The sequence below is a fragment of the Juglans microcarpa x Juglans regia genome, chromosome 3D (assembly GCF_004785595.1).
Source record: "Juglans microcarpa x Juglans regia isolate MS1-56 chromosome 3D, Jm3101_v1.0, whole genome shotgun sequence".
In the NCBI taxonomy this organism is placed as follows: Eukaryota; Viridiplantae; Streptophyta; class Magnoliopsida; order Fagales; family Juglandaceae; genus Juglans; species Juglans microcarpa x Juglans regia.
Genome location: NC_054598.1, coordinates 3,134,695 through 3,160,902, shown reverse-complemented (window position 1 = coordinate 3,160,902; position 26,208 = coordinate 3,134,695). Strand labels below are relative to the sequence as shown.

The 26,208-nt window shown below is 37.0% G+C and overlaps 3 protein-coding genes across 3 annotated transcripts; 1 reads left to right on the top strand and 2 right to left on the bottom strand.

Moving 5' to 3' along the window:
• Window positions 1-1,134: 1,134 nt before the first annotated feature.
• On the bottom strand, window positions 1,135-7,539 carry LOC121255365 (pumilio homolog 2-like). The gene is made up of 5 exons (XM_041155643.1): window positions 5,382-7,539; window positions 5,130-5,292; window positions 2,865-3,028; window positions 1,965-2,223; window positions 1,135-1,592 (listed from the first exon to the last, which is right to left on the bottom strand). The coding sequence occupies exons 1-5, from the start codon at window positions 7,013-7,015 to the stop codon at window positions 1,485-1,487; spliced, it is 2,328 nt and encodes a 775-aa protein (XP_041011577.1). The 5' UTR covers window positions 7,016-7,539; the 3' UTR covers window positions 1,135-1,484.
• Window positions 7,540-11,149: 3,610 nt separating this feature from the next.
• LOC121255510 lies at window positions 11,150-13,941 on the top strand. The gene is made up of 3 exons (XM_041155873.1): window positions 11,150-11,415; window positions 12,603-12,759; window positions 13,669-13,941. The coding sequence occupies exons 1-3, from the start codon at window positions 11,236-11,238 to the stop codon at window positions 13,800-13,802; spliced, it is 471 nt and encodes a 156-aa protein (XP_041011807.1). The 5' UTR covers window positions 11,150-11,235; the 3' UTR covers window positions 13,803-13,941.
• An 8,086-nt stretch (window positions 13,942-22,027) lies between these two features.
• On the bottom strand, window positions 22,028-25,326 carry LOC121255353 (MDIS1-interacting receptor like kinase 2-like). The gene is made up of 2 exons (XM_041155625.1): window positions 22,717-25,326; window positions 22,028-22,621 (listed from the first exon to the last, which is right to left on the bottom strand). Exons 1-2 carry the CDS (start codon window positions 25,166-25,168, stop codon window positions 22,209-22,211), a joined length of 2,865 nt encoding a protein of 954 aa, XP_041011559.1. The 5' UTR covers window positions 25,169-25,326; the 3' UTR covers window positions 22,028-22,208.
• Between the last annotated feature and the right edge of the window lie 882 nt (window positions 25,327-26,208).

The following is a 26,208-nucleotide window of genomic DNA, read 5'->3' as shown; positions in this document are numbered from 1 at the left end:
CCTTTTTCTTTTGATTATTTGTTGTATATATGGTTTTCCTCCGCCTTAAGTGAGGGTTTTAATAAATAAAGGTCTTTTTTTTTAAAAAAAAAAAAAAAAAACTTCAAATTTATAACTTATCTTTTACCCAGAACAATGAAAAAATGTCAAGGAAGTCGACGGTGGTATCGCGTCGGACTGCGTGGTGGCTGTCGGTGGCATCAGGCTATGGGTGGTTGTGGCGTCGGGTTGTGGGTGGTTGCGGCGTCGAGTTGTTGGCATGTACGTAGGGAGGGCGGCGAAATGGTTGTGGGTGGCTACCTAGTGGCGACGACTGGTGGAGAATAACAACGGGGCTGTGGTCTGGGTTGCATGCATGTGATGGGATGGAAACAAATTGTAAGGTATTTTGGGCAACAATAGGATGTAGTCATCCTCATGGACTTATTTCCTTCAACGCTAAGATGTCAACTGCCTATTGGGTGCTGATTTACGCTCAACTGTTGGTACCACTCCAAAGCAGAACTCCAAAAAGAATGGTAGATAGCATTACTCTTTCATTCTCAAAACGTCATTAAAAATCCTTTGATTTTGAAACTAGGTAAAAAGATAAAACGTAGAATTTAAAATGAGAAATAATATTTATTTAATAAAAATATTTTATCTAAATAGTGAAATAGAAGCAGAAAAAAATATAAATGAAGATGTCATATAAGCGTAAATGTAAAAGGAAAAGGCATTCTACATCCAACTCTTGGGAGTCAATATGTAATCCAAAAACTGTTGGAAGATTCCATGGGAATTAGGAGAATGTTCGATGTTAATAGAGCTTGACAGAGACACCGGTGAATCGGTGATGTAGTATCTATTGCCAGAAGCAAGCAATGAGACAGCAACTACCCTAACTACCATTTCAGCGCCTCCCTCTACATACTGTATCAGCCATTAACATTTAGCAGCCAACACCCTGTTCAAGAGTTGGCTAAACTGACCCACAACTCCTATTTGTTGTTCATGGCTACCTCTCATTACCAGCATAACTTCAGCTCACAGACTCAGTATGAGTGAATTTTCATGTGCAAGAGGACATAACATGCATATACAAAATCAAATAGAAAATGACAGAAAAAGCATCCGAATTTGTACAGCAACAGCAACCGCAACCGGATCCTAAACGATTTATACTGTACAAAAATACAGTGGAAGTCCAACAATGAACGAAACGAAAATATCCAAAACATAGGTCAACAACACAACAAAAAAATACATGATGTCCAGGATTAGACTGGAAGCAAAATTGGTTTATCTTCCCCACTCAGGTCAGCACATGGAGGCCATTTTGTGCAGTCCTGAAGACGAATTCTTTGTCCGGTTATCAGCATCAGACTTTACAGATTAAATTTTCTACAGATAGATATGAATGGTAGTGGAAGAGTTAACATGCTAGTGATGGTGTAGCATAACTGTAACAACACTAATTCAAATGGAGAAAATGCGAATGTACATCACTTCTTCAAAAGCTTCTGAGAGAAAATCTTCTTAGAATACGGGCTGTTGCGTGAAATTGCTTTGTGGGACTCAATTTCTTCAACCAGTAAATTGTGTGCAGGACCCTGACAAGAAAAAACCAGTACATTATTGAAGACGAGATAATCTAATTCTTAGTAATATGACTAAGACATCTAGAAGCACCATTTTTCTTCTGATATACATGCACGAAACAGAAAACTAGGACTAATTGATGAATAAATACTGAACAACTCTAATTCATTTAATAAAACATTTAGATGGCATGGCATTATCAAACAATATTTTATCCCTTTTAATGAGATAAATGGACTTTATTCTTCTTTCCTTCCAGAAAACTGAGGCCAAACCAGGTTTGCCCTGTGACAACCTATTCATGTCTCTTGTAAAAATTCAACAGAGTTATTTACATTATTTTTTTTTTTCTAAAAAAGAAAATACAAATTTGATCCTCATACCTCAGAAACGCGAAGAGCTGTTTGAACAACGTAGTTCGCATGTGGATGTTGAAGCAGCTGTTCGAAGTGAGAAACAGAGAGCAATTCATAAATGATTCTTGATCGGATTTCATCATTGAATACATCAAGACATTTCTCAACCACATGGCTGCTGAACTTCTGTGTTGAGAGGTTCACATAGTTCCCTTCAAATTGGGAGGACAACTTTGAAGTGGCATAAGGGATTCTTAACTCCAAGATAAACTGAACGACATAATTTCTGAAAAAAAGAAGAAGAAGAAAACCAAAATGGTACTAAGGAGAAAGGGTAGACAACAAAAGCATTAAAACATTTCAAGAGTTTGGACAACATGTTCCATGGATTCACTCTACGAAACCAAATGACAAAAATAACAGTCATAAGAAAGTAATAAAAAACATTAAACACAACAAATTTTCATAAACATTCACAGCTGCACGATCCCCTACATGCATGTCCACAAAAAGAGGTTCAAAACTTCAAAGAACATAAATGAACATTACAGGGATAAGTAAATGTTTTTCAAATGCATTTCCATTATGATAGGCCATTTCATTACAATGTAACAACAAGATGATGATGATCACAATTAACATACACATAGAGTTTGGATTGGAGGCTTGTAAGAATGTAGCTACTATACATTTTCAGTAATTATATGAAAGCTAAGTCTTTATCATTAGCTTAGCAGGAGGCATTGGCTACATGAATTATCATGAACTAAACATGGTTTGGCATGGGAAAAGTTTTCTGTACTAAGAATAACTCAAAGAAGAAGTTTTTGATTTATTGACACTTGAACAAAGCAAGTGTCTTAATGTCCTTTAGCTAAAAATATAATCAGTAATTACTAATAGAGTTGCATTTTTCATGTTGATTACCCATACGCATCTTGAGCAAGCAAAAGTCCATTGGAAGATATTTCGGCAACCAAGTTTTCTTGAAGCTCCCCAGTTGAATGACTGATGCATCGTTGTAAAACACAGCATCCATGTTGATGAGTTCCAAGGTCAACACAATACTTTGCAGCAGCAACAAATATAAACTGCCAAATATAGATATAAAGGGAAGTGTAAACTATATATGAAGAGAAAGTTCGCATGATAAGACGCAGAAACTGCATACAAAATTATGGCTCTTAACACTCTAATTTTCTTTTGGCCACAAGGTGAGGGGAAGGGAGAGAATGTGATTCTAACACTAGTAACCAAATCTGATTCGCATCTATAAGAACGTTTTTTCAGTCACAGAACAATTACGGCCGTCTGATCCATGTGTTCATAGTAAATTAGCACATCAACTTGATCAGAATAGATTCCTCAATCTTGGAGCAAGTATTACAAGCATTTACAGTTTCTAATGGCACCCAAAACAAAAAACATTGGGAGACTGGTGAACTATCATCGACTCTTTCCTGGAAGTTGCATTTTATCTGTGGTAGAAGGGCCAATTCCACTAATTTTCACATTGATAAAGCTCTTTATCATCTTATGTTTATACTCCTATGTGCACAATCAGGTGTCAGTCTGGTGAACAAAGGAATGCCCTAACTATATGTAAAAGAAGCTTCTAGAGATATTCTATAAAAAAAATCATCATGCAAGGATTGTGTTGCTTTAAACTAGGCATATATGGCCCCAAAAGGCAATACTCCTTCAACATATATCATATGGTTGATTACTATATCCCATTGATAGCTATAGTAGCTAAACTTTCCTTTTCTGTTTTCAATCAGAAAGACGGAAGCACCAAGTCCAACTTCTGGCCAGAAACTTGTATCGAACAAGGGCATCCTTGTTTTCTTGCTACATCTTGTCGACATTCCTTCTATAATCATTGAAAAAGACTTTCTGGCTGCAAGGGCATTCAATATATAAGGAGAATTTGGATGAAACTATAATCCTATATCAGATGTTCCCTCTAGGACCTCCCTGGTTTCAATGGCTAAATTTAATTCTCCTATTCCCCCTATTGTTGCCAAGTACTCAAACTATGTACAAGATGGCATGTAGAAACATCTAACAGGCCACTGATTTCGTATTTTTAAAATACAAAATCTTTGTTTATACACACACACACACACACACATCACTTCTGGTTCGATGTGTTCATACAATCTCAGCTCTTCTTAGTATACAGAACTATGACAGGTTTTACTTTGCAAAGCATGATTTACATTTTTGAGTGCAATATGTCATAGAGGATGAAGGCAAGATCCAACAAAATCATGAAAACGTAACTCAGATTCTTCTAGATATTGCAACCTAAGATACCATGCAATTTACACAGTAATCAGTAAGATTTAATGACCAAAAAAATGACCTCAATAGCAGTAAATGACAATCTATCCTCAAACATGAGGCCTGATTATAACATTCCTGCGTGAAGTTAAATATGATACAGACTATCAAACAATTAATAAATAAATTCACACTCAATATCAGTTGACTTAGTTCTCTCTTTTCTGCCAAGCCATGTCAAACTAAAAGCATACATAAGATGACAATGCAGTGGACTATCATAAACCAGATGAGTACATATATTCTCATTTGGAATATTTTGCCGCACTTGCCAAAATCTCATGATTTAAACATCTCATAAGTAAATGTATTGAGAGTAGAGGAGTAGCTAGTCAACTGTCTTTGGTTAAACATTTGTTTTCTCATCAATAACTAACCATGACATGGATTGTTTTCCATTCTGGAAATTAATTTTGCATAAGATGAAAACACAACTTCATTCTGCATTCACATTTGCAAGGTAAAATAAAAAGTGAATTCTTCCATGTGATTCTAATTTAAAAGAACAGTTATCATCACAAAACAGTCACAAGAAAATTGTAAATAACTGCCATATGTATTTTCTAACAAATTTGATATTACAAAATTGGAGCTTCATAACTTATAGAGAGAGAGTATATCAGACTTTAAGGGACGCATGATTATCGGTTTAAAGATGTGCATTAAGATAAGTGATAAAATACCAATCCAATGGTTTGCTAACAAATTTATTACAGTTGTGCACAGATCAGGCTTACTAAAGCATATTCTAAATTCATGTCAACCATGGTGATATGAAACCATGTTGATATGATGCATGTCTTTACCAAGCAAATCCTGGCAATTTAAGAAGATTAATCGCTTCACCTTGTTATGCTCAATGCCAAGGCATTGTAAGCAACGCTGGACCACATGATTTCCGTTGAGGTCTTTGACAAGAGCAAGAAACCCTGGTTCAAGGGCTGATATCACGAGTGCGATCTCATGCCTGGTTTTGAGAGTCTCAATAACCTTCTGTACCACACGAGTTCTGATAGAAAAAAGTGTTAAAATAGATATAAGAAAAGGTCATAGATATAAGAAAAGGTCATATGAAGATACATTATGCTCATGACTTACCCATGGGGGTCTAAAGAGATTCTGACAAGCTGCCCTGGTTCTTCAGTTACCTTGAGCAGGATCTGCTTTCTCTGTTCCTCATTACACACATCCAAAAACTTCTGCATAAGGTAATTCCCAAAGGGATTCATCATAAGTTCAGCTACATGGTCGATGATCTCATTAAATACAATTTGCACTTCTTTTGGAGTACTCCCATCAAATATCCTTTGCAAAAATCGACAACCATGCTGATCCTTTGCTAGCAAATAGATGAAGCCTTGAGCGTCAGCCAAGGAGTTATAACTAGGAGGTAGAGAAAATGGGCAACATATCCTAGTACTCCGAGCATTATCACAAATTCCTGCACTTTGATGCCGACCATCTAGATGTGACCTTTCTACATGCTTGCTCGAACCAATTTCATGCAAGGTTCCCTTGCTCTTACCCCTTGAACGATCAAATCCCTTGCTGCCTGCATGATTTAAAGCCTCACCTTGAAAAATGAAGCTCTCCTCGCCAGTAACAGACTCGAGACCAGCTTGTGGGATGCTCAGGTTTGGAGAAATCATTGTCCTTCCACTAGATAGTGGCAGGCCAAAGGGTAGCATGTTTTCAACACTCAGATGAGGAGGCCTCGGGTTAGTCAATGCAGGAGAATTGGCCAGAGTTAATATACCTCTTTCTTCATTTAAATTCATCCCATCTTGTCTTGCATATAATAGAGACTCAACCATTGGCAGTCCACTCAAAGAAGTGGTAAGATTCGATACCGGACTCCCTCTCAGGTAATACTCTCCTGTCTGCTCCTTTGTTTTCTGCCTCGGATATTTCATCGAGCTATTGCAGTAATTGAACTGAGGTAAAAAATTATCGGGCTGTCTGGGGGACAATCTTGACCCCAATGAATTAGCCCTTTCATATTCTTGCTGCAATCCGGACAATGTCGAGCGCCTCTGACCATCAGAACTTGTAGAACTTAATGGAACAGGGGATTGAAGGCCCATATAATTAGAAAATCCTCTCCCGACATTGCTATAGTCCCCATATTCATCGGTGTTAATTTGGTTACTCCCACTGAAAGAACAATCACGATAGAGATGCCTATCCCGGTCTATCAAGAAATCTCTCGAATTTAAAAAATGCTCTTTTCCGTTGCCAATATACACTTCACTAAAATTTCTACACAGACTCAGTTCATCAATCAAACTCTCGTCGGTCTTCATCCTAACAGATGAATCGGGGATTTTGTAATCCAAGCATAATCCATCTGAGTAGTGGAAAGGCGTATGGGGTTTAGGCTCTTCTAATGGAGGTGGGGTAGGTGATCCATTGTCAGAGAAAGAATTCCCGCCAGAGCATAAGGTTGAGGAAGAGCCATCTGAATGCAAAGACAGCCCACTAACAGGAGATGATGCACATGTGTGCTTATAATGCCATGAAGGGTCATCATAACACATACCATACATGCCCTGAGTTTTCTGACTTACCAAAGGCCCATGACCAAGGCCGACACGATGAGTATCGTTGCGTTGTTGATGCAGATGATGATTATGATGGATATTGCGTGATGTTGCATAAGGGATCTCGCCCAACAACGTTTCGAGCTCTTCATCATTCTTCATGTTTTCTCCAATCTCAACTCTTTCAAACATCAAACAAGCAAACAAACAACAAGAAGCGACAACAACAAAAATAGAAACACACGCAGCAGAGAACGAGACCACAAACCAATCAAACCCTTCAATCCCCGGAATCAGAAAACCCACACCAGACAGTGATTCACAAACGCTAAATACCAAATACCCAGAAGAGATTACCAATTTCTATCATCTGGGTTTTGCTCAGAAATCGAAATGAATGTGGTTTTTGTTTGTGATGTTGTGAGAAACATTTCGATCGCATTTCATTCCGATAAAAATCATCTCATTTGGGTCCTGGGTTTTCTTTGAGAGGAGTTGGTGAAGCATGCAAAGATTGAAGGATTTTACATACGGTTTACTGAGGGACCGTAGATACACACACATACACCCCCACCCGGTACGGTCTCTCACGCCATTAAAGCTGAAGAGCAAGAGGCGCTATATGGCCCCCAATAGAAATAGAAATATATACACACACACGATGTTTATATATATATAATATTATAACGCACAGAGAGCAAAGCGACGCAAACACACGTATCGGCACAGACACTCTACTGTTTGAGTCTCAACACACTATTTTAAAAGCATTTAACTTTCATACTTTTTTGCCACAATTTTTATAATCTGAAAATTATGACTCCTGATTGACACTCCTTTACGATGCGTGTAGAGCACGCTCGAAAGCGAGTGTGGGACCCACACCACCTCGCATTGAACATCTGTCACTCCGAGCTTCAGTGCTTGACTCGATGTCTCTGCAGATATACTATATCTACGGGGGCGGCGCGTGGAGAAAGTGTTTATTGCTAAAATAAACTATAATTAATGAGAATTAAATTCGGAAGATTTTGTTTTTATTTGCTTTGATTTTACTGTTATTCGTATCCATCTCTCAACAACCCATCCCAATTTCTCTCCTCAAATAACGGATTTCGAATATATCTCAATAAGTTTTTGAATTTCTTTATGACGAAATTACCAGACCCTTGAGCTATTCTTCCTGCTGTTACCTCCTTGCCAGTACCTTTCCTTGGTAAGTTTTTAAATAATAAAAATAATTTTTTCCTTGGTAAGTTTCGTATGTTTTTTTTTATCATTGGAGTATCAAATACAGCTCCATAGACTTCAAACGATTCTTCTTAAAAAATAAATTTCAGATATAAAAAAATATAAAAAATAATATTTACAATTATAAAATGCGCAAGTCTTACATTTTTTTTTTTAAAAAAATTGATAAGTATGAGACCCATATAAAAAAATTAATTTTTTACGACTAAAAAATAGAGTGCGCAGAACTTACATAATCTAAAAGTATATCTAGCATTACTAAAAAGATATTAAATTTCTTACCAATATATTTTTCTCGAAAAATACTTTAACTACAAAATTTTTTATAAAAATAAACTCACAAATTAACGCGACTTAATCTGATATGCTAGATTATAAAATTATTTTTATTATAAAATAAACTTAACAGATTATATAAAATCACGTCAATTTATAAATTTGATTTTGTAAAACTCATCTATTACTGAAGCACTTCTCTTTCGAACAAATGATGCAAAAGTATGTTGTCTCTACCCCCTACACAAACACACACATATATACATACACACACAAAGTATATACATGTATATACATAGTAGAGATTTAATTATGACTCGTAAAAACGAAAAATGCTTAGCCATTAAGGAGAACATCTTATTTTGAGAGTAGACCACCAATACTTTCTAACAGCACAACTTATGTATTAAGTTTTGATACACTCAAATAAAGAATTAGTAATCTATTTAAATATAATAATTAAAGATACTTTTAACAGTCTAAATTAATATATTATTAATAAAAATATGCCTACAAATTGTCCATTTTCCATGCATTCTTTACCATTTCTTGCTTTTCCCCTTTTTAAATTATCTTTCTCAAAGTTCCATCTTTTACACCAATATATTAATTTAGGCTCTCGTTTAAATCCTGATTGAGGTAAAAAGAAAAAAAAAATGTAAATAGTAGTTTGAGTTAAATATTTTATGAGATTTTAAGAAACAAGAGAAAAAAATTAATAAAATTAAAATATTGTTAAAATATAATTTTTATTTTGAGATTTGAAAATTTTAAATTATTTTTTATTGAAAAGTTAAAAAAAATGTAATAATTTGATAACAATTACATAAAAAGATTATAAATTTGAAATTGAAGGATAAACCAGCCCAATGGATATGGTTTTGGAGTCGCACACAAACTCACGGTATTTATGATTAATTTTGACATAATTCCCATATCTGATTTCGACGTTCACGCCCTTCTCCCGTAAGAAATATATATACCCAATTTTCCTTTCCTGTAAATAAAAAAATACGACACAAAAAAAAAAAAAAAAAAAAAAAAAAAAAAAAAAAAAAAAGCGGTCAAAAAGAGCAGTGACGTGGCCACCAGAGACACTGCCAACCTTGATGCAAGGTGGCTGCTCGTTGATCCGTATTTGCTTGGTCCCCAAGATAGGGATATGTTGGGCATTTTAATCAGTTCCAAGGGGCAAGTAACGTCAACAAAAGTTGAAAAGAAGGATCCTATTCATTCTGTCAGGCATAACAAACGAATCGACGAAGTTGCGAACAAAATTACGTACACGTACGCACACAATAACCCATACAAATAGTGATTGTAGGCTAAACTTAGCCGGAAAGCGAGGAACCTCTTGGGCCCTCATGTTGATTCGCATAATGGGTCCATGCCTGCATATCTGCTTCTAATGAATGTCTGACACGTGTACATCCTTGTACCTTATGAATCGAAAAAATCGGAACGAATCGCAACATTCTCGTCGTAGACTCGTTTGACTCGCTCGCCGAAACCTTTTTTCTTTATATATATAATATAAAAAATTATACTGTTATTATAATTTAATTTATAACATAAAATTTTAAATTTTAGATTTTATAAATTAAATGATGTACTAAAAATAAAAAAATAACTCTTAAAATAATAATACATCCCACCGCCCAAGAGTAGACATTTGACTTTATTAGTAGTGAAATATATATTATTTATGAGAAATTGTATTTGTAGTTTTGAGTAGAGAATTGTCTGTACAGTCTTATTAGTGAATGATAATAAAAAAAAAAAGATATTATTATAATTTTAAATTTTTTTTAAAATATAACTATATAATTTTATATGAACAATTCTCATTTAAAGATTGTACGTAAACTAACGCTTTATTTATATGCTCATAAAATCTCATATGCTTAAACGAAGAAAAGAAGAAGAAGAAAGAAATGTAACAGAGCATAGTGCAGAGGGTAAAGTTGGAAAGAGGAATGGGTAAAAGGTTGGAAAAAGAACGAAGATCAGACGTGGAACGTCCTTCTTTTTGGCCAGACGCCATGATAATTGTAGCACAAACGGCTGGTCGAAAAGGACATATTTGGAATGAAGTTAATCTGTTTAGCTGCACAGCACCCACGTAAAAGCAACGAGGGATCAATTCTTAAAGTAGCTTGCTCGTAAAGCACCCTTCAGTTCCTACATCTATATTTGAAGTTTCAACTCCGTTGCTGCCTTCTTTCTCATGGCTTGGCTGTAATATCGTCTCTCCCACAAAATGATTCAGAAATATATTTTAAAGACTTGCCTAGCCTTTCTACCCACTCTTAACGGTGGATAATTTTTTTAAATAAATAATAATTATTTTTTGGCCTGGCAGAATTCTTTTAAAAAAAGAGAAATACTTTAGAAAAAGTAATTATTTAAAAGTAAACTCATACATTAATATAATTTGATGTGGTACGTCAGATTGTAAAATTATTTTTATTAAAAAATAAATCTAACGAATCATATGAAATTACATCAATTTGTAAGTTTATTTTTATGTAATCTCTTTATATATGTAACAATTTTCTTAAAAAAATTGGATAAACTCGAGACGCACGTAAAAAAAATTAATGATAAAATTTATTTTTATTTTTTTTTAAAAAAAGTTATGTACACTTTAAAACTGTATATAGCATGATAAAAAAATATATTTAAATATTTTTATTAACATTCCGTTCGTTGTTTAGGCCCGTTATAAGCTATACCTATGAAAAATCAATACGGCCTATATCCTCTCTTATTTATTATGGAATGTGAATCTCTATGGCCCACGATAGCCGAGCGTAGCCCAATAGAAACTTGTAAAGCCCAATAAAGCTTGCTGCTATGGCTTTTTTCCAAGGGATCTGAGGAACATGGCAACGGAGGAGAAGAGCAAAGGAAGCGAGAGATGGACGGGAGCCATAACCAATCTGACGGAGATGGCTTCGAATCTGGAGTCACTTCAGAAATTACTCCTCAAGAAATCCGTCTTTGTCGACGAAGAGACCTTTGCCAAAGCGTCTCTCAGCTCCGAACAAGCCCGTACCATCAAGGTTGGTCACTCCTTGTTTGGACTTTGATTTTGCGATCCAATTCATCCCTTTCTTTATTATCCGGATTTCTTTCCTTTTCGAATGAAATTGCGTGATTCTGTTTGATTTGAGCTGTATTTGCGGAAGAAAGGCGAATCCATGTTCATGTTGATAGTGATTATTGACTTCGTTGGTTTTACAAACTGTGTTTTTGTTTCGTTCTTTCTTTCTCAAGTTGTTTTCCATGGCTTTCATGGATATGAGTCCCAGGTTTTGATTGATGTACGAGTTATGGATGATGCAGATGAATTGAGTAGTTATAGATTGTTTGATAATACTTGGTCCATGACGCGTCAGATTTCGTAATCGAGATTCGACGACATCCGCATGTATTTGGTTTAATCAAGTCCACGCACTAAACTTTGTATGTGTCGTTGTTAATTCGCTATATTCATACACCCAAATCAATTCATTTATACGCCATTAGGTTTATAAGATTATCCAATCACTTCTTTGGACGTATCAAAACTTAAAATAAACCCAGCCCAAATAATCTGTCACTTAGCGACAGCAACTGAAGAAAATGCATCGGTAATATAGCAAATGTATGAATTTATTAAGATAAAAACGTTTTGGTTGGATGTAGTTCTGTTTCGGTTTTGGGATGATCTGGATTGGTATTTGAGTGAATCTTTGGCTTATTTTGGTGGGACTGATCCCAGTTACTCTCTCAATGACCATTTTTCTCAAAATCCCTCTTTTCCTCTCAAGATCAGCCTCTTGACCTCCAAATCTTGGAGTTGAAAGCTAGAGACCCTTGAACCTGAATGTCTTCTTCTATCAACTAGTGTGTTACCATGACCCTAATGATTCAAAATGGTTAGAAGGATCTAATGGCCCCAATAACTCTCAACAATAGGATTTACAAGCAATTTTTATTGGATCTTCCTTATATTTTTCCTCTTTCCGGGTGAACTCGATTTTTTTGCAGAATAACTAAAATAAGATTGTTTTTAAATCATTGGTAAGTGGTCTTCAATTTACTGGCTTCATAGTATTTTGTTGCATGTTATTTATTACTATGCATTGGTAGCATACACATGTTTGTCTTCCACAAATAGCTGCAAGAAGTACTTATGCAGTTTCATGAAACTTACATATCGCAGTTTCAGGAATCTTACATATTGCAGTCTACACTGTCTCTCTAGGTTCTTGAACAAAGGGTAGAGACTTTGGAAAGAGAACTTGATGCGGCCATTACAGCTGCTGCTCATGCTCGTTCTGAGAAACGTCAGGCTGAAGCAGCTCAGAAAGCTGCTGAATTACATGCACAAGAGGTTACAAAAGAGCTTGAGAACACCACAAGTATGTTGTATCCAAGTCATCCCATTCTCTCCTTATAATAGATTAACAAGAACAATAAACTGGGAATTACTTACCCACCCCCTCCCTCCACCTCATGCGCATGCATTTAAAAAGGCTCTCTTCAAACTGTGAACCATTTTTTCTTATATTAACATCCAAGTTCCTTGATAAAAGATTGAGGCATGCTGATACACAAACTGTCTTGTAGTAATTGCATTCAATAATTTTCACATCCTAATCCTGAGATAACTGGCTGGGTTATAACATGATAGCCCCTCAACTGTTGCTCCATACATGGAGGAAAATGATTAGTGCTCTTTTGTTTTCGAATCTGTCAATTGATTAAGGATGAATGAGGTAAGTACAGCCTGGAGTAGCAAGCTACTCCATCTAAGTTCTCATTGTAATGAGCCAAATGGCAATTGGTGGATGGCAAAGGATGGCACGGAGTGAGCATCTCCTTTCCCCTCCATGCCCTGCCTAAATGAGTTCCCTCTCGATATCCTCCGTAAATCCAGGTCTGGGTAGCCTTTCTTCCCTGAAATTCACCAAGACAAAAATACTGTGTCCGTCCTGCCCCTTCTCAGTTAACCAAAGTTTACCAAACCCTTTGGGCTACAACACTTTGGCAATGTATCAGAAATTGATAGTCTGCAAATGGTTGGTTGGAAATTTTTCTAATTATGTTTCAAATACAATTGCTTAGGTTAGAAAATGTAAATGCTTCAATCGACAGAAACATGCATACATATATATATATATATATATATATATGGTTTAAAAGTCGGGGTGCAAATTGATACTATTGAAATTTCAAAAATGTGTTTAAATTATGGTTCATTTCTGGAGTTTATCAGTGCAATTACCCCCAAAATAAAATTTCACGTAGCACATTATTGTTGGCTGCAGAGGTATTTGAGCTACACATGGAAGAGTTGCGTGCAAGGCAGGATGAAATCTCAAAGCGTGATAAGGACATTAAACTCTTGGAAGCTATTATTCAAACACTTGGTGGAAAAGATTCACATTCTACACACGGGTAAATCGTAATGCTCTTCCGAGCATTGTTTGTGTTACCTATGTTCTATGTAAATTCACAGGAACGTTGAACATCTGTACTCTTTTAGATACTGAATACTTTTGTTTTTTACACGGATTATTAATGAGCAATTACTTCATATATACGAGTTGAATTGACTGTTGTTGATGAAAGGGAAGACTAAAGTGAATTCATTGAAAGTGATTATTTCTTTTGGGCTGTACTTGTTTTGGCATAAAACATTTTCTACGGGAAATCTTTTCTACTGTTGATATCGAGTTTTGGACTTGACGGTCAATGGCGGCCAGATGGCTTGGAGATAACGGAAGAACAAAACTTTCATCACATCAATGATAAAAAATTAAAAGAAATAAAGGAGACAACATTGCCATGGTTCGACATTAAGGATTACGCCTAGCTGCAAAAAGTCCGACCAGGGCAAATCATCCTATGTAAACATGGATGAGATTACAAGATGGAGCACTTGAGCTCCTTGCAATGGAGTTTTTTTTTTTTCTCTTTTTTTGGTTTCACTCTAGTCTTGTAGCTTTTCTCTCTCTCTCTCTCTCTCTCTCTCTCTCTCTTTTTGAAATATAAAAAAGTTCTTTCTCCCTCTGATCACAACGTCTTCGCCCCTCTTATGCAGATAACATTGTCTTGCTTGTTTTATTGGAAAAGGGTGCTTCTCTTGCTTATTCATTATTGCTTGCTTTTACTTTAATAGACCCAATCACAAGCATGGATTCTTCAAAACTCAACTTGTGCTTTACAAGAATAGTAATGAATCAAATCTATCGTCTGCCTACTTAACACACGAATTCTCATCATTTTAACTACATTTTTCTTTCTTTCTATAAGTTCTTTTTCTAGAATCTGTACTCTCAGAGGTCAGAGAATCGCCATCTTGGTGCCTCAGATCAATGTGTGTGTAGACTGGCAAGACAGAGACTTAAGGATATCAACAATCAACAGTACCCGAATGATTTCTTTCAAAGATTCCAAGTGTCTAGAGTCGACCCCGACAAGAATATAGGCGCTTTGACAATCATGGGTGATAGAAAGGAAAACAAACAAGCAAAACAAGGAAATCAAAGTATCTTCGGGGGAAAAAAAAAAAAAAAAAAAAGGAAATCAAAGGAAAGAGATTGGTGCGTATATATTTGGGGGCATTTGCGGTTCCCAATCAAATTGGGAACCGTCCCTGCATCTCTTGGCCAGAATTGGAGGGTCCCTCTTCATGATCATTGTCTATCTCTATCCTCTGGCTAGGCTAGCTTGAACCCATTTTCCCATCCATGGTCAAAAGGTTTGATGCATGGGCCGAAATAGGGGAAGAAGTTGAAAATACGGTGGTCCATTTTCTTGACCTTTTTTTGGTGTACAGACTATCCCTCCCGCGTGATATATACTCTTAATTTGTCTTGACAAAAAATAATAGCTTCTGGAATTCATGATTGGGTAGAGCTACCATGCCATCCAAAATTGTCCACTTGATGTAAATTGCATTTTTTTTTTGCCTTTTTTTAAAATATTTTTTAAAAATCTTTAAACATTTTTAAAAAATAAAAAAACTAATTGTAATTGTATATATATATATTAAGACGATTCTAGTACTTATATATATATATATATTTTATTTTTTTTACTTTTCAACAAAGTGGTTGGAAATTCTCAAAAAAAGATGTATGTTTTCATCTTTATCATCCATTTATAATTAGGTAATTTGGGTAAGTAGAATAATGCAGATCGATGCAAGAGATTTTTTATTCAATATATAGTGATGTGTTTATGATCAGCTCCAGTAATATATGTCTTAAAAAATCTATGGAATAACGACAAGATCATCAGTGTCTCATGAAGAACTAGTGGAGCAAAATGAAGACGTTGCAAAAGGCACGTAGCCCACACTATATATATATATATGATGATTCGCATCGACCGGGACTTTGAATTTTATGCTTTGATCGCACCTTCAGTGGTACCTATATATATGGCTGGTCGTCCTTGAGCACGAAGGCCACCATCAAAATTAAGTAAGTTGGACTACTACTCCCCTGATATTGATCAAAACTAGCAAGTAGGATTCGTTTCTGGAACGTCAATGACTACTGACTGATCAGCAAGTCAAAAAAAAACGTCGGTAATTGGAGGGACCGGTACTCGACCAGCTACAATATCGTGTCTGAAACCGATAGAAAGGCTTTCAGAATCAACAACACATGCCCGTTATATTTGACCTAGTAATGGAAAAATGAATCCTATAACTACTATAGATCAATGGTCCTTGTATATATAATTACTTATATATATCTATATAAACAAAACTCACTAATTATGATCATTTATCCTAAGTACTCATAACGTGTTAGAAAACAAGAGGGAGACGTGTTTGCTCAAAATTGATGCCTTTGTATTCAATTTTTCACAAACAAATAGATGTACAAGAGCCTTGGTATAAAAAGTTATACATAAGGTAAGTAAACTAATTTGATTGACTCATAAAATTAAGGTAATTCCTGATTTTGTGCAAGCTAAATCTCTTCTGTCAATACTCTCCTTCAAGTTGGAGCATGGAAATCCACAATGCCCACCTTGTCTTGCGAGAGAAATGATGAAAAAGTTCTTGTCCTAAAACTTTGGTGAAGATATCGGCGACTTGCTCATTTGAAGAAGTATGAATAGTTTTGAGGAGGCCCATCGATTTTTATCGCGAATAATGTGGCAATCAATCTCAATGTGTTTGATACGTTCATAAAACACATGATTGTGTGCAATGTAGAGTGCATATTGATTGTCGCAATGAAGTGTGAAAGGCTCAGGATGAGAGATGCTAAGATCATTGAGAAGTTGCTTCAACCATGTGAGTTCGCAGGTGGTAACGGCCATAGCTCGACATTCGGCTTCAGCAGAAGATCGAGCAGTGGTAGTCTATTTCTTGATACGCCATGAGATCAGACTGATGCCTAACTGATTGAGAAAGATGCCTTTGTGAGAGCATATTTGCCATGAGTCTGTTTCTTTAGATGTCAATAGCATATTTGCATTGATTGAGAAATATGCCTTTGTGAGAGCGAGCAACTTCGAGTCCAAGAAAATATTTCAAAGAGCCAAGATCTTTTGTTTTAAAATGAGTAGAGAGAATTCGCTTAAAAACTTCAATATGAGAAATTTCATTGCCAGCAACCAAGATGTCATCAACATAAACAAGAACAAGAGTGATACTGCTGTGGGTAACAAGAGTGAATAAAGAAGGATCTGCTTGAGATTGATGAAAACTTGCATTAAGAATCACAGTAGTTAGTTTAAAAAACTAGTTGCGGGAGGCTTACTTGAGGCCATATAGGGATTTTCTGACCTAAAAGACACGGGTCTCCCCCTTAGTGTAATATCTGGGTGGTGGGATCATGTAGACTTTTTCATCAAGATCGTCATGCAAAAAAATATTGTTGACGTCGAGTTGATGAATAATCTAATTTTTTGTAGCAGCGACTGCTAATAAACAGCGAATAGGTGTTATTTTGGCAATCGGAGCAAAGGTCTCATGATAGTCAATGCTTTCAACCTAAGTGTAACCCTTGGCAACTAGCTGAGCTTTATACCTTTCGACAACTAGCTGAGCTTTATACATTTTGATAGATCCATCGACCTTTAGTTTGGTTTTGAAAACCCATTTACATTCAATGGGTTTCTAACCAGGGGTAAGAGGTTCAAGAGTTCATGTGGAATTATCCTCTAGGGCACGAATCTTAGCAGACATGGCCTCGTGCCAATGGAAGTGGCGAATGGCATCAGAATAGCAGGAAGGATCAATACAGGAGGTAAGAGCAGTTAAATAAATAATATGTGAGGAAGAAAAATGAGAATGTGAGAGGAAAACAGATAAAGGATGAGCATTACCTGAAGTCGGTGTAGCAGGTAAAAATGTCGTGGGCTCTGTGTGTAAGGTGGGGTATATGTAGTCGTTGAGATAGACAGGTCGAATAATGGGGCAGAAAGGACGAGGAACGGGAGAGTCAGACGGTGGAGAAGTAGGTAAGGGAAAGGTGGGAGGAGAATCAGGAGAGTCATGGAGTGGAGAAGTAGAGACAATAGGTACATGAACGAGAAGAGAAATGATGAGAGAAGGGGAAGAGGAAGTGTTTGGGAGATCCTAAAAAGGAAATTGTTGTTCTTAGAAGGTGACGTCACGAGAATAGAAAATGGACTGTGTGTCAAGATTGTAGAGTTTGTATGTTTTATGAGTATTGGGGTAATCAAGAAAGACACATTTAGTAACACGAGGAGAAAATTTGTCATGATCGTAGTTGGGTGTTTTATCAAAAAGAATTTCAAAAGGTGATTTATTTTGGAGAATGCAACTGAGAGTGCGATTGATGAGATATGCTGCAGTGAGAACACAATCACCCCAAAAAGAGAGGGGTAAGTGTGCTTGGAAACGAAGATTACGGGCAACATTTAGAAGGTGTCGGCGTTTACGCTCCGCAACACCATTTTGTTGCGGAGTTTCAATACAGATACGTTCATAAATGATGCCATGATTACGTAGGTATGTTTAAAATTGATGAGAAATAAATTTTTGTCCATTATCAGTTGTAATGATTTTAACAGTGGTGTTAAACTGATTTTCGACAAGAGCAAAAAAATGCTTTAAATGAGTATAAGTTTCAGATTTAAAACGCATAAGGTATATCTAAGTTGTGCAAGAAAAATCATCAACAATTGTGAGAAAATAATGAGCCCCACATAAAGAAGAAGTATGATATCCACCCCAAATATCACAAAAAATGCGATTAAAGCGAGAAACACTTTCATTAACATGATTGGAAAAATGTAGTCTTGTGTGCTTAGAGCAAGCACAAACATCACAATTAGAAAGAATACAATGAGAAAAAAAAATATTGGGAATGATAAAACTAGAAGGGTGACTTAAACGTTGATGCCATAAGGTCTTATTAGTAGTAGATTGAGCAGCAAAAACCACAGAGGGGTCAGGACGGTACACGTAGAGCCCATCGCATAAATCACCCGCTCTAATATGCTTCATCGATTGTGGGTCCTAAAATAAACAAGTATTAGTAGAAAAAGTAATAACACAAGAGTTGTGAAGGATAATTTGAGAAACTGATAACAAATTAAATGAGAAAAAAGGAATAAAATAAACATTGGTTAAAATTATAATAGGGGCAAGAACAGAAGTACCCAGCCCTTCGGTTGGGACATCTTGGCCCGTGGGTAGTCAAACACGGTGAGGGGGGAGGCTAGGGTTTGCAAATCGGTGAAGGCTTCTCTGTGGTGACAAATGTGGTGGGTCGTGCCACTGTCTACCACCCGATAGAGGCGCCAATTGAAGGAGAAATGAGATTAAAGGGAGAAGAGATTACCAACAAAATTTGAAGAAGAAGCAATTTGAGGGGGCAACAGACTGAGCAGATGAAAGAGTTTTTGGTACAACTCCGATGACAACCTAGGGACTGGACTGGAATCCGAAGGAGTGATGGTGGTTTGATTCTCACTCGGTGGAGGTGGACCGAGAATGGAGGTTCACGACTTGGATCGAGAGTCACGGCCAGGTGGGTAACCCACCACAGTCCAGCATCTGTTTGGGTATGGCCCTCATTCCCGCAAGTTGTGCACTTGAAAGGTAGTTTCGGACGCCCACCATTGCAGACAACTATGGCCAGTGTTTCCGAGGAAGAGGACCATATGTTGAGTAGCCTTTGTTGTTCTTCCTAAAACAAAATAAAGAAAACTTTGCTTATGAGTGAAAGGGGATCCATGGCCAAGATTTGGGTGTGAGGCAGGGCGAAGGAATCATTGAGGCCGAGTAGGAACTAGAACACGTGCTCATCAGCTTGTTGTTGTAAAGCTTTGAGGTTAGTGCTATTTTATAGATGTCCAAGTTCATCCCAAATCTGTTTGATTTGGTTGTAATAATCATGAACTGAATGTGTGGTTTGTTGTAGGGAGGAAAAGGCACGTTTGAGTTGGTAGATACGGGCATTATTGCCATGATAGTAACAAGATGAGAGATCGACCCAAACATCACGGGGGTTGGTATGATACTTGAGGGAATTGGCAAGGGAAGGACTGATGGAGTTGAGAATCCAGGTAAGAACCATGTCTTTCATTTGGTTCTATTTTGTGTATTCGAGTGTGGTAGAATCAAGGGGCTTGAGGGTGCCATCAACAAAACTAAGTTTGTTTTTAGCATTGAGAGCTCTTGTCATGGCTTTTTGCCGTTTTGGGTAGTTGTCGCTGGTAAGAAGATCATTGACAAGGATTAAACTTAGTGAATCTGAATGGTGAAGGAGATAAGGGGAGGGAAGAGAGGGGTTGGACGAGGTGGCCATGGGCAGCGTGTAAGAGGATCGATATTAGGCTGATACTATGTTAGAACACAAGAGGGAGACGTGTTTGCTCAAAATTTGATGTCTTTGTATTCAACTTTTTACAAGTAAATAGATGTGCAAGAGCCTAAGTATAAAAAGTTATACATAAGGTAAGTAGACTAATTTGATTGATTCCTAAAATTAAGGTAATTCTTGATTTTGTGCAAGCTAAATATCTTCTGTCAACATAATGATCAATCGAATATTATTGTCATGTAATTAGTTTGTCAAATTATAAGCTATGAGTTAGGGAAGATTATTCATAATGAAATATATCACCAAATTCCTTTATCGATCCGTGAAACGAAGAGAAAAATGTCAAGATTAAAGATCAAAATAGAAAAATTGACGTGGTTGATCATGTGGCACACGTTATATCTACTTTATAATAAAAGTAGCTATATAATTTAACGTATCACATCAAGACACATCAGTTTGCGAGTTTATTTTTGTGGTTATAGCTAAAACATTTCTCTATTATTAATTTAAAGTCAAATAATAATGTGGAAAATTAATTTTGTAGTTTTTTTTTTTATTATTATTATTTTGAAATGATAGCGAAAATGCATCTAGCAAACCGGATATTATTTCCCTAGCTAGGAGAAAAGTTTACAAATGGTGCATGAGCTTGTAATTCAATGGATTCACACCTTTAGTGTTACAAAAAAAGAAGAAGAAAAAGAAGAAAATCAAGGAAAAAAAGGCAGCCGACCTTTGTAATGCAATAATTAAGCCTTAATTTTGTTTTTGGATGCAGTACTAGGCAATATATACATTGGAAGCTATCAAATTAATTAATTAAAATGGTATTATTATGTGTTGTATGGAGGCTTATCTATTACCAGTACGTATCATGTGCTCGGCATGCGGAAACTTCTATCTGGAAGACCTAATGAGAATTAGCAAATTAATTTCAGACATGCCTGCAGGCTGTAGGTGGATCAGGATCATCCACAAGAATCATAATTTATGACAAAGATTATGCATAAATCCAATCTGTTCATATGATCAGACGTATGTGAAAGTGTGTGTGTGTGTGTGTGTGTGTGTGATGGGGGAAAAATCCATTGCATTGGGCCCAAGGTTGCAGGTAGGATACGATGTGGGGAGTTGGGCAAACAATGAGGCCCAGCCTGGTCACCTAAGTCTGGGCAAGAAAAGTAGAAGTCCATACCAGAATATGGGTAGAGAGTTCGAGTCGGTATGGGAGATCTGGAGGAAGATTGAGAAAAGAGGGAAGAGGAGTGTGATGTGCGTCACCAGATGGAAGGGATGCAGGACAAGAAATACACCGCATTTAGTGCGGCCTAGAACAGAGGCCATGGCCCATTTAATGCAGCCCAGAACAAAGGTCACGTCGCATTTAATGCAGTCCAGAACAAAGGCCACGTCGCATTTAATGCACCCCAGGGTACAGAGTGTGCTGCATTGAATGCGGCCCAAGGCCAGAGCAGTGCACAGAGAAGGCCTGGGACCATCGCTGCTCGGCGAGATGACGACATGGAAGCTGCTAGGTAAATAAAGCGCGCAGAGCGAATTGCCCCATGCTACGCAACACCCCACTGTGGGGAAATCCTAAACGGTAACTATAAATAAGGGTCAACCCAGCAGCATATGAGGTAATGAAAAATACTATCATCCTTCATACACTCCATCGTTCTTGCTTCCATTTTATTATCTCCTTCCTCAAGATACTGAATTAAGTATTGGAGAACTAACGAACCCCGAGGTCCCCTCTCCGTTGTAATTGTGCAGGTTTGCACATGGATACCGGGGGTGAGAAGTTGTCCAGACCCGCAAAACACGACATCAATAATATATATAAAAGATCATCATCATCATCACTAACAAAACTATATATGATCGATCTTTATTATACATAAAATATATATGCAGGTAAGTACGTCTCCTGATCTTGTGTTAATAATTAATAAGTTTACTTATAAGTTGCGTACATGCATGATGCATATATACAGTACTGTAGGCATTTTAGAGGGGCTTCCTGATCTTGCTGGCCTGTGTCAATCCTCGTGATCAAGATTCATCAGCTGTCTTAATGTGACCATGTCAAATGACTCAGAGAAGGATTGCCTACGAGTTGATAGCTCTTGAGATACACGCTCCATGGTTGGCCGAAGATCTGGATTTGCATTAATGCATGAGAATGCCAGTTTAACAATTGTGATCACTTCATCAGCAATTTCGGCCTGAGGAGTTGCTATACGCTTGTCCAACATATCCTTCAGTAGCATACTGTGGGGATTGAATGGCGAAAAAGACGATGCTGGTGATGAAGAAGATGACATTGAACTAGTACTACTTGAAAGAGAGCATATCAGCTCTCCAGGATGATGTCCCACAATTATTTCCAGTGTCACCACCCCAAAGCTATACACGTCACATTTCTCAGTTACCTTCATTGTGTAAGCAAGCTCTACAAAATTTAGAAAGGAAAGGAAAAAATTAGATTTTTGAAATTTGATGGATTTCAGTACTGAGATGATCCATTATCATAAGAAAGTGAGTTACCTGGAGCAATGTATCCATATGTTCCAGCAAGTCCTGTCCAGTTACATGAATCAAGCTTCACAACTCTTGCAGTGCCAAAGTCAGACACATGAGCTTCATAATCTGTATCCAGCAATAGATTGTTGCTCGAGATGTCTCGATGAATTATCGGCGGCCTGCAATCATGATGCATGTAGCAGAGAGCATTAGCAAACCCTTTAACGATGTTGATTCGTTTGATCCAATCTAATTCCTTTGATTTTCCCATATTGCTAAGGATTTTAGCCATGCTTCCTCTCTCCAAGTATTCATATATCAGAAAAGATTGCTGAGCATGTGAACAGAAACCATGAAGCTTCACGATGTTTCTATGGCGTATCTTTGTCAGTGCCCGAATCTCACTCTCATAACTCTTGCACTCTTCCAACATTGCATGCTGCAGTATCTTCACGGCTACAACCTGGCCCGATGACATTTCTGCTTTATAAACGCTTCCGGTTGCTCCTACTCCGATGCAGTACTTGGTGTGGAAACCTTCAGTCGCGTCCTTAATGTCTTGAAAGACTAATTTGCCATCATAGCTCCAGATTGAAAACACATTTTCTTGATGTGAATCCCTTAGTTTGTTGCCTTTCTTTTTCCTTTCTTTTCTCAGTATATAAATCATACCAGTTATGGTGGTAAAAAAGAATACAGCAACAGGTATAGGGATGATAATCAAAAGGACTACATGATCATCACCATCTTTGGCATCTTGCACAGGAGGATGACAACTCTTCAATCCAGTATGGTTCCCGCACAAGTCTTTATTATGACTAAATGCTTCGCTCCTCGCTTCTTCAAAGGCTTTGTTGTTCGGAATCGGACCCTCCAAGTCATTGTAGGATAAATCAACCAACCTCATACTCTGCAAATTATCGAAGGAAGATGGGATGGAACCACTAAGATTATTGTGGGAAAGATTCAGGATTTCCAGTTTGACCAGGTTCCCAAGTTGCCATGGGATTTTCCCGGTTAGTGAATTCCTGCTAAGATCTAATAGAACTTGCAGGAACAACAACTTGCCGATTTCGATGGGGATGCCTTCACTAAAATGGTTGTTTCTCAAGTTTAAGTACAGCATTTTCGAGCAGTCACCAAGCTGTCTGGGTATTGGACCACTTAGGTTGTTTTCTGCCAGATCAAGATACGTCAAATCTGGTAGATCAGTTCCGATTTCTGGAGGAATACTGCCAGAAAGATTGTTGTTGCTCAAAGTCAAGTTGAACAATGATTTTAGCTTCCCCAACTCATAAGGAATTTTTCCCACAAGATTATTTGAAGAAAGGTCAATCACATGCAAAAGAGTAGATTCTCCAAGCTCCGGGGGGATCTCTCCAGTAATTTGATTATTGGAGATTTTTAAGCTCGTCAGAAGTTGGCACTTTCCCCAGTTTGAAGAAATCTCGCCAAGAAACTTGTTGTAGCTCAAATCAACGTAATCAAGTTTTGGGTATATACCGAAGTCTTGAGATATATTCCCAATGAGGTTGTTCCTATCAAGTCGGAGTCTAGTTAGGCTTGTGCAGTTTTTCAAGCCTTTAGGAACAGTACCTACAAAACGATTGTTGCTTGCACAAAAATCTTCAAGTATGCCACCATGACATATATCTTCCGGTAAAAATCCAGAAATGCTGTTGTTCGACAAGAAGAATAATGTCAAGTTGGTGAGATTATTGATCTCTCCAGGTAATGGACCAGACAACTGGTTTCCATAGAGAGACAAGACCTTCAAGCCAATCAAATCACCCAAAGACGCTGGAATTGAACTAGTCAGGTTGTTCAAATTCAAGCGAAGTTCAGTGAGAGATTTTAACTTGCCAAGTTCAGGTGGGATGGAGCCAGATAGATGATTGCTTCCAAGGTTTAGGACTGAAAGATTGGTCAAGTATCCTATATTGGAAGGAATAGAACCTTGAAGAAGGTTATTTGAGAAGATTAATACATTGAGATTCATCAACTTTCCTACTTCCAGAGGAATAATCCCAGAGAATTGATTGGAACCCAGATTTAGAACGGAAAGTTGGGAAAGGTTGCTGATACGAGAAGGGATTTCTCCAAAAAGCAAGTTATAGTGGAGATCAAGACTGTTTAGGTTAGGAAAGGATGTGAAGTTGAAGTAACGAAGCGTACCTATCAAACCGATGCTTGTTAGGTTTATGCGGGTGACACTTCCCACATCGTTGCAACCGATCCCTATCCAACTCATCATGCATGGGCTTGAAGTTGAGGTTGCGTTGCTACGAGAAAGGGTCCATGAGGATAGATGAGATTGAGTTTGGTTTTGGAGGGTTGCTTTCCATTTGAGCAGTGCTTCTGCTTCTGCTCTTCCTTGTACTGTTGAAGAGGCTGAAGCAGGAGCAACATGGGAAGAATAAGAAAAGAAGGTGATGATCGTGATAAGAGAAAGAGGGAAGAAGGCCTTGGGCAGCATGATCTTGGTTTCCCACAAGATCGGGACGATGACCAAAGATTCCTATAGAGAAAACAGGTAAGATTAATGGGCCTTAGGCGGCTTTTGCTTGCTTATTTGGTTTAAAAAAAATATGCGAGACTTTTTCTGATTTAGGTTGGAGATCATTGGCATTATAAATAGATGATATTCTTGATGTGCATGTTTACAGGTTCTGTATATGCAGTTAAGTCCTTTTCTTCCGTGATCGCTGGTTAAGACTTGGAGATCAGCAGCTCGAGAAGTCAAAGCTCTTGATCTGTTTTATCTTATTCTTTTAGTCCAGTAGTACTAGTAGACATTTATTTAATAAATAAATAAATAAATTTCAAAGATATCTGCAAGATATTTCATTTGACCAAGTATAGCACCAAGCAAGCTCAAAAAATGCGAGGGTTTTCCAAGCTGGCCATGATGTGACCTAACCTTTTTATTTATTTATTAGTCAATATATTTAATAGCAAAAAGAAAAATAAAAGGAAAAAACTAATAGACCTTGTAAGTACTACACCACGCAGCGTCAAGAAATCTCTAGCTAGCTGGTGACCATGGCTTGGGATCATTAATTTATTACTCATAATTAATTAAAAAAATCATTTTTCAAAATAAATTTGGCAGTAAATTAAAATATGTGTAACTTCATACCACCACAATTTCCTTGTTTCTTCCCAAAATGCAGTGCCTTAATTTCTTCATAATATATAAATAAACTCCTAATTAGCATGATCATTCCCAGTAACTTAATTTATACGTTTTCTGAATTATATTTCAAACACCGGACTAGATAAATCAGGATTTTGAATAAGATGCTGACATTTGAATTAGATGAGTCAGGCTGAATATTTATACATTATATATAGACATATATATATATATATATAATTAATCAATAGGATCAATTTAGAAAAAGCCGAAAACAATATGGTATAAATATATATATATATAGAAATTACTATTGAGAGCATCTATTTTACACACATGATATGGCATTATCTAGACCACATATCTCCCTAAGTGAGTGT